Genomic DNA, 15,303 nt, shown 5'->3' on the forward strand with positions numbered 1-15,303 from the left:
AATTTTGAGTGAATCGAATCGACAGGGAACATTGTTTATTTTTGCAATTCCGTTCGGTGGCACTAGTGGTGCAGAAATTACATACTTAAGCTCTAAGTTTTGTTGTGGTTTTAGGTAATAGCCAACAATTACATTACGTCATTTATCCAATCCTTGGTTTCTACAACTGTACATTTAATCTACTGTGGTGGTACTGAATTCCATTTTTACAGTTTATTGAATAACAACAAATATTAATGGACGCACAGCATTACTCAAAAGATGTGAGGAAAAAAATATTTATTTCTGTACAAAAGTCATTCAATTTTTTTTTTTTTTAAAGTAATACATTTTTATTACTTTGAAATCAGTCACATTTACATTACATCCATGTACAACCTAAAGTTAATGTCATGTATATCTGAATTGTATATTAAAGTTAAATTTTAATTGTAGTTTTTACAGATGGGACAGAAATACAAATACAACTTAGGAGGCCCTTAAAAGATGTCCCTTGTAGATTTGTTTAATAGTGCCTGTACAATAAATAAGTATAAAATATATCTCTGTTATCAATCAGGATTTTTTAGAAATACACAAAACATACAAAACATTAACAATGTCCGAAAAAAGACCAGCTATTTCGGCAAAGGGACACTCTGTCGTACTTCTTGCCAAAAGGAAGAAAAGCCAATCTGACATCATAGATTTTATTATTTTATCATATACTGACAAATACTTATGGTCAGATTCGTACCCATTCAATTTAAAACTGGATTGTTTTTTTGCTGCCTCCCTTGTACAACACAAATTAAACCAACAAAAAAGTATTTTGCGTGACAAGTAAAATGAAAAAAATAAATAAATAAAAAAAATCTCACAACATTTACAATCTGACAACTGTTTCTACATTTTTATAAAAACACACCTTGTTCAGAATAACATGAAGGCAAACATCACTGAGAGCACAAAAACGAGTAATGTTATGTTTGTTTTTCTTTTTTTCCCCTTCTTTTTTTCCCCTTCTTTTTCTTCCTTACAACTGAAGTTTAATCAAATGATGACACAGTCCAAAAATTACGTAACTTCCACATTGTCACATACAATGGAATCTGCTGGGAGGTGCAAGGTAACATGGACACATGCTTGGTCCTAATTGGTCCTTTAGGTTCAGTAGTCATGGATGTGTGGGTGCAGCTTGCTCCTCCGGCATGGTGCTACTAAGAGTCTGAGTTGTCCTGGTGCATGTTGCTTGTTTTCATAGCTTCATCATCTTAACCACTGGAATGGGCAACACTTGGTGGAGTCTGGCCCGGTCTTCATCAACAGTCATCCTCACCCAGTCCGGCCGGAAGGAGCCTTTAAAACCAACGAAGACTAGCTTATCTGTAAAATCACAAAATAAATTTTTAAAAACAGCTGTATTTACTTTCTTAAAAAAAAAGAAAAAAAATCCTGTTCTTCTTGTGAATAATTCACTGGTGCCCATTATTCCAAATAGAAAATAAAATGGTTGTGAACATTGACTGAACGTTGACACATTACAAAAATGCTGGTCAAGACCAATTCCGCTTTGGTTTTTACTACATGTTTTAACATTTGCCAAATTGTGATGGATTAGCGGTAAATTTGTATGTCAATTACTTAATAACTGGTGGTCTTTATTGAGGTGTATTAACACTTCAATGGAGAATGGTATGTAGTGGTCAATCTGTGAAACATTTGGTGTTGTCCACGATATTCCAAGTCGGAACCGAGTGGGAAGAATCTGGAATGTAAACGTCAGGGGCTTCACCGGCTGCAATGACAGTTCTATGTGATAAATATACTTTGTGAAGGGAGTGGCAGGAGGAAGGACCCTGCGGCTCTGGTGTGTGTGTGTGTGTGTGTGTGTGTGTGTGTGTGTGTGTGCAGTCCAGCCCAGAAAGCAGCTTCTCCTCTTCACAAACACGAGTGGTGTGTTTCTCATAGTCTGAGAGCTTCACTGTCTGAAGAGTGAATTTTATAGTAAAGAATAGCAAATTCAAGAGCAAGGATAATAAATGTCATTTTTAGTATATAACACACTCTATTGTACTGGCTGTGTTTTTATCCATTATAACTGCAGAAGTTCCCTAATAAGTGTGTACCAGTATCTGACACTTACAGAGATTAATGAGTTTAAATATCTCTAAAGGATAGACACAGTGGTCCCAAAAAGTATTTGGACACTTAAATCATACTTACAATTGTATGAATGGTATTGTATTGTATGCAAAATATCAAACCAAGTGGCATTCATTTGATAGAAAGATGGTATAAGAACACTTTAAGCAAAACATTTCACAAAATAAGTTTTTATTTTTACCAGTGGTGGAAAGAGTACTGATTTAAAAAAAAAAAAAAAAATGTTTTACATACCGTAAGTACAAGTATTGCTACTCAAGAAATAATTCACTTGAATACAAGTAGAAATACTGAGAAATATTATGCCGAAAAACTACTCATGTAATTACAAGTTACTTTATGAAAATGATATTATATATAGTATATACGCTTCCATTTTTAGAACACAAAGACATTTTTGTTCTTGAAAGAAATTGATGCTTCCTTTCACCAAGGATGCATTCAATTGATCAATAATACTGCCAAAATCATTCATTGCAAATTATTATTACGGTTTAAAATAATTGTGGTATTTATTCCATTTTTTCTTTACCCATGATGGTAAACATATAATGTGTCACCTGTTCCTTACAAAAGCATTCTAAAGTGCTAATTTGGTACTCAAGAATATGTTCTTATTATTAGAACAATTGAACATTGTTGTGCTACCATGTGGAAATCACAATACAGTGGGGGTAAGTTGCTTTACATGTCAAATTTTGGTTTTAAAAATAGGCAAAAAGAAACACATTTCTCCTGAAATTCTATTTTCTCCTAAAGTCTATTGTTTTAGAGAGATGAAGGCTATTCCATGCAATACTGTTTTGAAAAAATAATCTCTAACCAGGATAGAGAGGGAAGTGGATGGCCCAGATGCACTACAAAAAAGATAATTAAATCACAGTCTCTAGTTTGAGAAACAGACCCCTCCCAGGTCCTAAACTAGCAGCTTCTAAATGCCAAAGACCTTCATTGCTGCAAGAGGATTCTTGGACAGACAGTTTTAAAAATACAACATTTATTTAAATAGAAATAGCCATTTGTAACATTATAAACAGGGTTGGGGAGTAACAGGATACATGTAACGGGATTACGTATTTAAAATACAAAATATAAGTAACTGCATTCCACTACAGTTACAATTTAAATAATTGATAATTAGAATACAATTACATTCAAAAAGTATTTTGATTACTGAAGAGATTACTTTGCATTTTATTGTCATTTGTTTCATTTAATATTTAGTCCTTTCAGATGGAGAACATTTATACATATAAATGATGCGATCCAAAGTGCATTTGAACAGCGGTGAAACACTTTCTTATGGTGTTACATTCATACGAGAGAAGTTTGGAGCAGAAGAAATAGAAATAAACCTTGTGTAAATTGTCAGCTTTACACTAAGCTAAAATGCTATTTCTAGCCATTTTATATGCACATTTTGCCAGGCACAATCATATTTTTTTATCAAGAAAATTCACGTTGGATCATAATTTCTATTTTTCTAGTAAGACTTTTGATATTAGGGCAAAAATCGTATTCTTGATAATCATTTTTGTATTGTTTTCCTGTAAAAATATAAAAAAATCCTTAAAACAAGATCAATTTGATTTATTTTGTTTTAGAAACAATAAGATATCTAGGTTTTTCAAAAAATTTATTTTTAACATGTGTATTTTGTCTTACTGTACTGGCAGAGTTTTTATAGTCAAAACAAGTGAAAAAATCTATCAGTGCTGAAGAAGAAATCCAAAGTATTTAGAATACGTTACTGACCCCGAGTAATCTAACGGAATACGTAACAAATGACAGTTTACAGCATGTATTCTGTAATCTGTAGTGGAATACATTTAAAAAGTAACCCTCCCAACCCTGATTATAAATGTCTTTAAATTGTCATTAAACTACATAATGTGCATTGTGACTGAAACACATTCCTATTTTAGGTTTATTCTCATTCACGTATGTCCAAGTATTTTGGCTATTAAGTTAACATTCTGTACAAAACTAATATAATGCAATATCATAGAGGAGGAAATTTATCCCCTATGATATTGCAGCAATTATCCAGATATGGAATGAGATTATTAAGCAAACTGTTATCAACTCCTGCATGCCAACTGAATAAAATTTAAAATAAACATTTCACACAGTGTATATTGAGAGAGATATGATTGATTCAAACACTAAAAGTGTTTGTTCTGTATATGTATTATTGTATTACAGTTGTAATAATAAAGTCTTAATTAACATTATGGTTATTTAACATATTGAGATATTAAGTAATTGTAGCATTTGGATACATTATGTTTTGTGATTTATCATACCTCCATCCATCACTTGTGCACTTTTGGCCTCTAGCGGGTGAGGCTTTTCAGACAGATAAACAGCAGCATAGGGCAGGGAAGTACAGTACAGCACCGTGAGCGAGATTGTTACCTGCTAGGACAGTTTATTTTGAATAAGAGGGGCGAACGGTTGTGGAATTTAAAGCAGGAATAAAATACCGAACTGATGCAGATTGATAGAAGCGGAGAGCCTGTCTGTGTGCGCGATAGTGCGAGGAACCGGACGGTGGGAAAAAAATAATGTTCAGTGAAAAGTCAAAAGAAGATCACAATGTATGTAATTGTAACTATATCAGATATTATTAATAAAACACGGGAACTTGTTGCGTGGGCATTTTTTGCCCCAATATTTAGAACTGCGGGGATATTTTGTCAATTTCGGTGGCATTTTTGCCCCGAGTCCCTGTTAATTTCCGACCCTATTGGCATTGTATCTTTCTACGGTATTTAAAAAGCTTGTTTTAGACATATAGTAGCAAGTAAACAAGATATCCCCACATATACACAGGCGACCAAAAGTTTGGAATAATGTACAGAGTTTGCTGTTTCGGAAGGAAATTGGTACTTTAATTCGCCAAAGTGGCATTCAACTGATCACAAAGTATAGTCAGGACATTACTGATGTAAAAAACAGCTCCATCACTATTTGAAAAAAGTAATTTTTGATCAAATCTAGACAGGCCCCATTTCCAGCAGCCATCACTCCAACACCTTATCCTTGAGTAATCATGTTAAAATTGCTAATTTGTTACTAGAAAATCACTTGCCATTATATCAAACACAGTTGAAAGCTATTTGGTTCATTAAAGAGGCCGTATTATGCTTTTTGGGATTTTACCTTTCCTTTAGTGTGTAATATAGCTGTTTGTGCATGTAAAAGATCTGCAAAGTTACAAAGCACAAAGTCCATGCAAAAGGGAGTTATTCTCTCCCACAGACAACACTGCTCAAGAACTTGTTGTAGCTACGGTGTACACCCAGTACACAGCTGTAGGCCTCTGCTAACCTGCTAGCTAATGTTATTGTGTTGAAATAGTTTTGCTAATCAGCTACAGGCCCACTTTTACCTACAATTGTGTAGAATTATGCAGATTGTTTGTCATTCTTACTATCAAGTATAGTGATCAAGAGTGGAGATGGATTTATTTTTACAAATGGTAATTTTACATCTGCAATCCACGGTAGTGCTCGGATAACTTGCTATGTAATGTTATTATTTTTGTAAGGGTTTACTATTCAGCTGTGGTCCGGCTTTTACCTAATACTGTGTAACAAAATGGTCGATCTCAAGATACTTATATAATTATATAATTACAAGTTGTCAAGTATATTTTCAAAGAGCGGCACACACGGAATGTCTTTTTAAAGATGACTTTCCGCTTGTGTGTTATTCCTGGTTGTGGTCGTTATCTCTCGGCGTCTGAGGGCCACGATCGCGGTCTTACGTGTCTGGGTGCTGCCCACACGGAGACTTCGTTCGTGGATGGGTCTTGTCCTCTTTGCGAGAACATGACCATGGCAACGTTTTGGTTGTGGCTTGCCTTCATAAGAAAGCAAGCCACCCCAGCGGCTCCCCGCCTTGGTCCTTCTACCGACAGGTATGAGGCTGCGTCGGTTAGCACTGGAGGCGATTTGGGGACTCCAATGGGACCACCTCTGCCGGGCAACCCCCCACAGACCTCCCATTCCTCGGCACGCTCGCTTGCCCTGGTCGGGCTCTCGGATGAGACCGCCGGCTCGTCTCAGAGCGAGTTCGACCTCTTATTCGAGGCCCAGGAAGATGATGAGCTATCGAGCGCAGCATCGGAGAGCGGGCTCGTCCACTCTGATGCACAGGCTTTGGCTGGGCTTCCCCCTTTGGGTGTGGTTGCCCAGTCTCAGGCTGACGCGAAGATGATGAACATGCTTTCCCGGGCAGCCACGAGCGTCGGGCTAGAGTGGACTCTCCCCTGAACCATCGCGACTCGATGATTGGTTCCTGGGCCCAGAGCGCCGCTCACGGCCACGCCCCACCCAGGTTCCTTTCTTCCTGGAAGTGCATGAGGAGCTGACAAGATCATAGGGGGCACCTTTTACTACCCGGTCCCGATCTTTCAGCTCCCCTGCTCTCACTACCCTCAATGGTGGGGCGTCCAAGGGGTATTCGGTGATCCCCCAGGTTGATAAGGCCCTCACGGAACACTTGTGCCTGCAGAGCACCACCACCTGGCGCAGGCACCCGAAGCTCCCGTCCAGGGCCGGGAGGAGAATCTTTTGTTTCATTTTTCGCTGCATGCCCAAGAGGCTGCGGTACCCAAAACTTCAACAAAAGAGTAGTTTCCTTGTTCTCTAGGTCACATGTCAGGTCGTCACGACCGCCGTCCACTGTCCCATTTTGGCAGGTTTGGCACTCCAGCGGCAGCACAAACATGCCCAAACCAGGTTGGTTCCGACGGACTGCAGGGACGATGTTCCTCCTCCACCCTCCCCCCTCCTCGACCAATCTTATGGTGGGCATCAGGAGCCAGGTAAGTGCTTCGATGTCTCTGGACTCAGCACGGCCACGGGGTTCCTCAATGTGGCGCCTCAGGCTCCACCCCACCACGAGGCCCCACCCGCCGGTATGTCCGACATGATTATCCCCTTGGTCCCCCTCACCCGGAGTTTGGACGCGTGGCTCGCGCTTTCCAACCCATCGCGATGGCTGACCTGGACTGTCCAACTCGACTATGCGAGTCAGTTCGCCAGGCACCCGCCCAGGTTCAGCGCCGTCCGTTTCACCTCGGTGAAGGGCGATAACGCCGCTACCTTGCGTGGGGAGATCGCTACCCTTCTACGGAAGGGTGCGATAGAGCCTGTCCCTCCGGCCGGGATGAAGAAGGGGTTTTACAGCCCCTACTTCATTGTACCGAAGAAAGGCGGTGGGTTGCGGCTAATCTTGGACCTGTGAGTACTAAACCGGGCCTTGCACAGACTCCCGTTCAAGATGCTGATGCAAAAACGCATTTTAGCGAGCGTCCGGCATCAAGATTGGTTCGCGGCGGTAGACCTGAAGGACACATACTTCCACGTTTCGGTCTTACCTCGACACAGACCCTTCCTGCGGTTTGCTTTCGAGGGCCAGGCGTACCAGACAACATCCTCCCCTTTGGTCCCCACGCATCTTCACGAAGGTAAGTGGCATCCGCATCCTCAGTTATCTCGACGACTGGCTAATCCTAGCTCACTCTCAGGATGTGTTGTGTGCGCACAGGGAACTGGTGCTCACACACCTCAGCCAACTGGGGCTTCGGGTCAACTGGGAAAAGAGCAAGCTCTACCCGGTTCAGAGCATCTCTTTTCTTGGCTTGGAGTTGGACTCAGTCTCGATGACGGCGCGTCTCACGAACGAGTGCGCACAGTTGGTGCTGATCTATCTGAAGGCGTTCAGACAGTAGACAGTGGTTCCACTGAAACTTTTTCAGAGGCTCCTGGGGCATATGGCATCCTCAGCAGTTGCCACACTGCTCGGGTTTATGCATATGAGACCACTTCAGCACTGGCTTCAGACTCGAGTCCCGAGATGGGCATTGCGCCACGGGACACATCGCGTGGTCATCACGCCGATCTTCAGCCCTTGGACCGACCTTGCATTTCTACGGGCAGGGTTTCCCCTAGAGCAGGTCTCCAGGCACGTCGTGGTTATGATGGACATCTACAAGATGGGCTGGGGTGCCGTATGCAATGGGCACACAGCCGCTGGCTCCTGTACTGGCCTGCGGCTGCATTGGCACATCAACTGCCTCGAGTTGTTGGCAGTACTGCTCGCCCTGCGGAGGTTCCAGCCGTTAATCCAGGGCAAGCACGTGTTGGTCCGGACAGACAACATGGCGACTGTAGCATACATCAACCGTCAAGGCGGTCTATGCTCCCGTTGCATGTCACAACTCCACTGCCGTCTCCTCCTCTGGAGTCAGCAGCGCCTCAAGTCGCTACGAGCCACTCACATCCCGGGCAACCACCACACCGCAGTGGATGCGCTGTCACGACAGGTTACGCTCAGGGGAGAGTGGAGACTCCACACCCAGGTGGTCCAGCTGATTTGGAGTCGATTCGGTCGAGCACAGGTAGAACTGTTTGCTTCCCGGGAATCCTCCCACTGCCCCCTTTGGGACACCCTGACCGAGGCACCCCTCGGTATAGACACGCTGGCACACAGCTGGCCCCCTGGACTACGCAAATACACGTTTCCCCCAGTGAGCCTACTTGCACAGACCCTGTGCAAGGTCAGGGAGGACGAGGAGCAGATCGTCCTAGTAGCACCCTACTGGCCCACCCAGACATGGTTCTCACACCTCACGCTCCTCGCGACAGCCCCCCTCGGCAAATTCCCCTAAGGAAAGACCTTCTTTCTCAGGGACGGGGCACCATCTGGCACCCACGACCAGACCTTTGGAATCTCCAAGTCTACTGTGGTAGACACGATTACTCAGGCTAGGGCTTCCTCTACGAGGCACCTGTATGCCTTGAAGTGGCGTCTGTTCGCTAAGTGGTGTTCTTCCCGACACGAAGACCCCCAGAGATGCGCAGTCGGATTGGTGCTTTCCATCCTGCAAGAGAGGCTGGAGGGGCAGCTGTCCCTCTCCACCTTGAAGGTGTATGTAGCCGCCATTTCGGCACATCATGAGGCAGTAGATGGTAAGTATTTGGGGAAGCACAACTTGCTAGGTGCTAGGAGGTTGAATCCCTCCAGGCCTCATGCCCTCGTGGGACCTCTCTGTAGTCCTTCAGGGTCTACAGGGTGCTCCCTTTGAGCCCCCGGAGTCTGTTGAGCTTAAGGCACTCTCTTTGAAGACTGCCCTCCTGACTGCGCTCACTTCCATCAAAAGGGTAGGGGACCTGCAGGCATTCTCTGTCAGCGAATCATGTCTGGACTTCGGTCCGGGTTACTCTCACGTGATCCTGAGACCCCGACCGGGCTATGTGCCCAAAGTTCCCATGACCCCGTTTAGGGATCAGGGGGTGAACCTGCAAGTGCTGCCCCAAGAGGAGGCAGACCCAGCTTTGGCGTTGCTATGTCTGGTGCATGCTTTACGCATCTATTTGGATTGCACGCAGAGCTTTAGATGCTCCGAGCAGCTCTTTGTCTGCTTTGGTGGACAGCGGAAAGGAAGCAATGTCTCCGAACAGAGGATTGCCCACTGGGTCTTTGACGCCATCGCTATGGCATATCACGCCCAGGACGTGCCGCCCCCCTTGGGGCTTCGAGCCCACTCTACTAGGAGCGTGGCGGCCTCCAGGGCTCTGACCAATGGAGCCTCTTTAGCAGATATCTGCAGAGCGGTGGGCTGGGCAACACCCAACACCTTTGCGAGATTCTATAATCTCCGGGTTGAGCCGGTTTCGCCCCGTGCGTTTTCAGGTACGAACAGGTAAGTTCCGGGACAGCTGGCCGGGTGTACCACTTGCGCATAGTGCCTTTCCCCTCCCCCAGGTGAAGAAGTGCGCTTTGACTCCAAGTCATGTCCACAAAGTTGTGGACCCTGGATGACATTCCTCCTTAGCCCTGTGGCAGGCGGGTTTGCGGAGAAAACCTACCACGAGACTTCTTCACATGACATACTTCCGAAAAAACTCGGTAAGACCATGTGACGTATTTCCAATCAAACCCCCCCCCGGGCGGGGTGTGGTCTCCGCAGTGTCTTCCCCTTGGGAGTGACACCCCCCGACACGGACACTTATGGCCACCAGTTGATAAATGATTTCCACTCTTTTTGGGGAGAAAAAAGAGGAGAAGAGGCCATGGCTGGGCTAGCCTGTCCCCATTTTTTGGGCAGTCGACTTATCCCCAAAGTACAGGGGACTGTTTGACACTCGTAGGAGTGTCGGGGTAAGTTACGTGATGGCCTGGTGCGCTGGCTACGAGGCACACAGCGGTCTGCCGTCTCGCACTGCCAGTCCACGTAACACAGTTCAGTTGTTGTGGCATTTTGTATAGGGACCCCTAGTGTCACCACATCGACACAACGTCGAGTGAGTGACAGATAGGGAAAGTCCTGGTTACTTTCGTAACCTCCGTTCCCTGATGGAGGGAACAAAATGTTGTGTCCCTCTTGCCACAACACTGAACTACCCGCTGGAATGGCCGGGACCTTATCTTGGCTCCTCAGCACAAAACCTGAATGAGTGGTTACGAGCCAGCTCCTTTTATACCCATATGTCCGGGGGAGTGGCATGCAAATTCGACTCGCCAATTCCCATTGGCCTTTTTTCAAAGATCAGAGGTGTTCGGGGCTCCCAAGGGCGACCCTTAGTGTCACTACATTGACACAACATCTCGTTCCCTCCATCAGGGAACGGAGGTTACGAAAGTAACCAGGACGATTTGCTGCCTATGAAGTGTCTCCACATCTCACACTTATCAGGTTCTATTTCATTGTGGAATGCTGCCTTAGATGCCACTTGGTTTATTATGTTGTTATCTAATAATGGCACTCAGACGTTTTTAAGTGTGGCCAAAAACCAAATAATTTTTGGGGCCACTATATGATCTGCTTTGTTTGTTCACATGTATTGACTGGCATGCGCACTTGTTTCAAAACTATTAATAATGAGAGTACAGTGTGCAGGGCCATAGCAAGGAATTCTGGGCCCCGTGAATTTATATTGCTCTGGGCCCCTTACCTATTAAAATAATAGTTTCGAATTTGTTGTGGGCCTCTAGAATCGTTACTATTTTTCACCCCACTAGCTACGGCCCTGACAATATGTATTGCAATGTGAGTTTGCCAGTATGTATTGAAAAGCTGTGACTTCATTATGCAGTGTTTTTGTGAATATCCTTTCGTACCTTTCAACTTTAATGTCTGGTCTGCTCCAAGGGTCTCGAGAACTTTCGTCCATGCCCCCCTTGTGACCAGTCTTCCCTTAGAGGTGATCAAAACCACTGACCTGGAAGTGCAAAAAATTAGTTTCTATCAGCTACAGCAATTACATCAAGCAAGAGTGTTGGAATGATATTAGACCAGTGTTTTTTTCAACTGGGGTCTGCAGACTTATTGTAGTCTGTGGCATAATTTCAAGACACATTTTTGGAAAACTATAAAATATCTTATTATATAATATAATACCTTTTATTTAGAATCTAATATCTAATTAGTGTATTTTTTGTAGGGTTGTTGATTTACAGCATTAATTCAGTCTGATTATATAAAAAAATTATGTGTAAAAAAATGTACACAATCATGTAATCATGTATAAGGAATATTCCTATCAGAACAATTCAAGCTTGAAGTACCACCTGTATTCAGCAGGGGACAGTAAGCGAAACTCCAGCTGTATGTGCAACACCTCGCTGTACAGACAACAAACCACACTCAGGTTTGCTTGTCATTAGCAACAGCACAAGGTGGAACATGTTCTTGCTTTCAAACACAGCTCGACGGAGTGCAATTCTGACTGCAGAGATCTCAAGACGTGTTTATCTAAGTTTCAAACTACATTTAGTGTTTAGCTGTGTTTTTGAGGCAACTTAACCAAAGTGAGATGCTTCAATACCATCTGTCTGATGCATGTGTACATTGACACATCCTTAGAAAAACCCTTGAAATAACTGAATTGCAAAATATATTGCTGTGGACTGTGGCAAATGATAGGCTTTTGTTCAGTAATAAAGTGTTCAGGAAATAAATAACATATTGACTTTTAAAGCCACTTTTTGTATTGTCTTATCAATGCTTTACTCTTCTGCCACAATAATGTCCAATAATGTATGTTTTTGAACAGACGGTTAACACGGATGGTTTAAAAATGTATGCCATGAGTACCCCCACAGAACAATTAGTAAGGTTCGAGTACTCCTTCATTGACACACAACCAAAGATTTGTATCAAAGGCTAAATATCATTTGAAGTTATCATTGGAATTTGAACATACTAATGCTGTTAATTATACAGGGTACCTTTAAAATTGGTACAAATTTATTATTTTATCATTATTTTTTTTAGTCATTTTGATACATTAAATATATTATATATTATATATGTACATTATATATTAATGTTAGGCCTACGTTTATTGTTTACATGCACAATTTGTACTATTTACAAGCATACATTGCTATGTAGAACAAGTGCTAAAATGGTACTGTCTGTATAAGACTACCAACTGTTCAGCGTTTTTTGTGTGCGAATATTAACGAGATTCGCACAGCTTCTTTATTAGAATTAAATGTTTCTTTTTAGTTTTTTTGAAAAACAATTGAGTATAAAGAACAGAAATGATATTAAAAGAGACATTATCAGTGACAAATTATTTGCATACATTGGACATACATGAAACGGAACGAGTCAAACCAAAAAGTTTTAACACCCAGTGAAAGGATTTTGTGCTCAACTTAAAAGATCGATCTTGGGAATTTAAGAACAGATATCGAGATCGTTTAAATGAAGATTGTAATTAATCAGGAAATCTATATTTTTAGCCTGTTCTAATCCCTATTATTGTTTATTTATAGGTTTTATAGGTTAAACCAAATCTTTTTGCACACCCCAGCACCCAGGTTGGAAATCACTGGTTTAAAATATGATGGGGGTCCAGTTCTTAAAAAAAAGGATATATTAAAGAATTGGTCTTTAAAAAGTGATGCCCCTCGAGTTATGATTACTAAGCCTCTAAAATCAAGTTTTATCTTGTTTTACCTTACCTGCATACTGTAAACTTACAAGTAAATAGTTTAGGTTTGATTTACACAAGCAGTGCTATTTTTTAAGATACAATATAGTAATTTTAAGAATTATAACCATGCGCATGTTTCATTGTTTTTGTAGGGGTATGGAGGTAAATTATTCATCGTTCAAGATTCATGCATTTGATTAGTGGTCTTACTTGTCTTTGAGGTTTTTTATGTAGTTCTCTATCTGAGCTGGAATGCCCATCAGTATAGAGTTCTTGAAGCCTTTAGACTCCAGGATTGTACCGCTGTGGCCGTCAATCACAGTCACATGCACTCCATCCTCTGATTGGTAGAGCTTCTTTCCATTGACCTATAGAAACCAATGAAAGAGGGACTTTTTGATCACTTGTGGCAGTGTAGAAGCCTTAGAGAAAATCAATACAAGGAAAGTATGATTAATACCAACATTATAGAAAATAGAACTGATCCCACACAAACCATGGATCCTAATAGTCATTCTACAAAATGGGTGCAGTTTGTGTCCCTCATTTTTCCTGATTTTTTTAAATGCTTTTTGTTCAGTTGTCTTATGTCATGTCATGATGTTTCTAATTTCTTTCTATATTAGAACTCGGGGTGCAAAGATAGTGCAATGTTTTTTCTAAATATCACCTTATTAAACTGCAAAAGGCACACATTTCATAGAATGACTCATTAGATAATCATTCAATAATTATTTAATAATCTTGTGCTTATTCAGAAGTAACAAGTGGGCTAAATAGTACATGGCTAAACTATTAAACTGTCATAGGCTGTATTGTTTCTCTGTAATATTTAAGAAGCTCAAGGACTGATTAAAGAAGGAGGTGTTATTAGACAAGTGCAGAAGTGAAACTAGTTCATACCTCAGTATAGGCAAAGTCCTTTTTGATGTGAAAGAAGCGTGTGTTATATGACTCTAGTTTGACTTCAAGGAAGTGCTCTGGTGTATGAGGCTATAAAGGAAATGAGAAAATGTGTGCTTACAATCAAAAATTTTTATTTTTTTATTTTTTACTAGATACAGTTGAAGTCAGAAGTTTACATACACCATAGCCAAATACATTTAAACTCAGTTTTTCACAATTCCTGACATTTAATCATAGAAAACATTCCCTATCTTAGGTCAGTTAGGATCACTACTTTATGTCAGAAATGTCAGAATAATAGTAGAGAGAATTGTTTATTTCAGCTTTTATTTCTTTCATCGCATTACCAGAGGGTCAGAAGTTTACATACACTTTGTTAGTATTTGATAGCATTGCCTTTAAATTGTTTAACTTGGGTCATACGTTTTGGGCAGCCTTCCACAAGCTTCTCACAATAAGTTTCTGGAATTTTGGCCCATTCCTCCAGACAGAACTGGTGTAACTGAGTCAGGTTTGTAGGCCTCCTTGCTCGCACACACTTTTTCAGTTCTGCCCAGAACCCATTTTCTATCCGATTGAGGTCAGGGCTTTGTGATGGCCACTCCAATACCTTGAATATGTTGTCCTTAAAATACATCCACAGGTACACCTCTAATTCAGTACACCTCCTATCAGAAGCTAATTGGCTAACTGTCTAAAGGCTTGACATAATTTTCTGGAATTTTCAGTTGCTTAAAGGCACAGTTAACTTAATGTATGTAAACTTCTGACACACTGGAATTGTGATATAGTCAATTAAAAGTGAAACAATCTGTCTGTAAACAATTGGTGGAAAAGTTACTCACGTAAAGTAGATGCCCTAAATGACTTGCCAAAATTATAGTTTGCTAATATTAAATCTGTGGAGTGGTTAAATTTGTTTTAATGACTTTAACCTAAGTGTATGTAAACTTCTGACTTCAGCTGTGCTTGGACTACTTGTAACCTACATGTAACATAATCAGGGTTCCCACTCTTTTCAAGCCACAGTTTTCCAGGACATTTTATGCGGCCAACAAGTGTAATATCTAAGCAAAAACACGTGTCCATTTAAATCAAGCTTTTATTTCGGCTTTTCTGTGTGTTTTTGACAGAAGTTTCTCACCTCCAGATAAGCAGTATGCTCCATGGCATAGTGTGATTATTAATCCCCATAAAGCAGTAATTTAATTAAATAAATACATAGTCAGTATGTGCTGTGCACTTCAGAGTGCTCTCTGTCTCTGTCATCTCACACACACAAGCGTACACA

The 15,303-nt window shown here is 41.6% G+C and overlaps 1 protein-coding gene across 2 annotated transcripts in view; it reads right to left on the bottom strand.

The window, feature by feature from the left end:
* Positions 1-274: 274 nt before the first annotated feature.
* Positions 275-15,303, bottom strand: part of LOC127452695 (cell migration-inducing and hyaluronan-binding protein-like) — a 301,080-nt gene continuing 286,051 nt past the window's right edge. Inside the window, exons 26-29 of one of the 2 annotated variants that reach the window (XM_051718314.1) lie at positions 14,010-14,099; positions 13,317-13,474; positions 11,281-11,381; positions 275-1,365 (exon numbers count right to left, since the gene is read on the bottom strand). In XM_051718314.1, coding sequence (XP_051574274.1) covers positions 1,238-1,365; positions 11,281-11,381; positions 13,317-13,474; positions 14,010-14,099 — 477 coding nt within the window. In that variant the 3' untranslated portion in view covers positions 275-1,237. The remainder of the gene's footprint in view (positions 1,366-11,280; positions 11,382-13,316; positions 13,475-14,009; positions 14,100-15,303) is intronic. The other variant, XM_051718318.1, reaches the window with a different exon arrangement.

The sequence above is a fragment of the Myxocyprinus asiaticus genome, chromosome 2 (assembly GCF_019703515.2).
Source record: "Myxocyprinus asiaticus isolate MX2 ecotype Aquarium Trade chromosome 2, UBuf_Myxa_2, whole genome shotgun sequence".
Taxonomy (NCBI): domain Eukaryota; kingdom Metazoa; phylum Chordata; class Actinopteri; order Cypriniformes; family Catostomidae; genus Myxocyprinus; species Myxocyprinus asiaticus.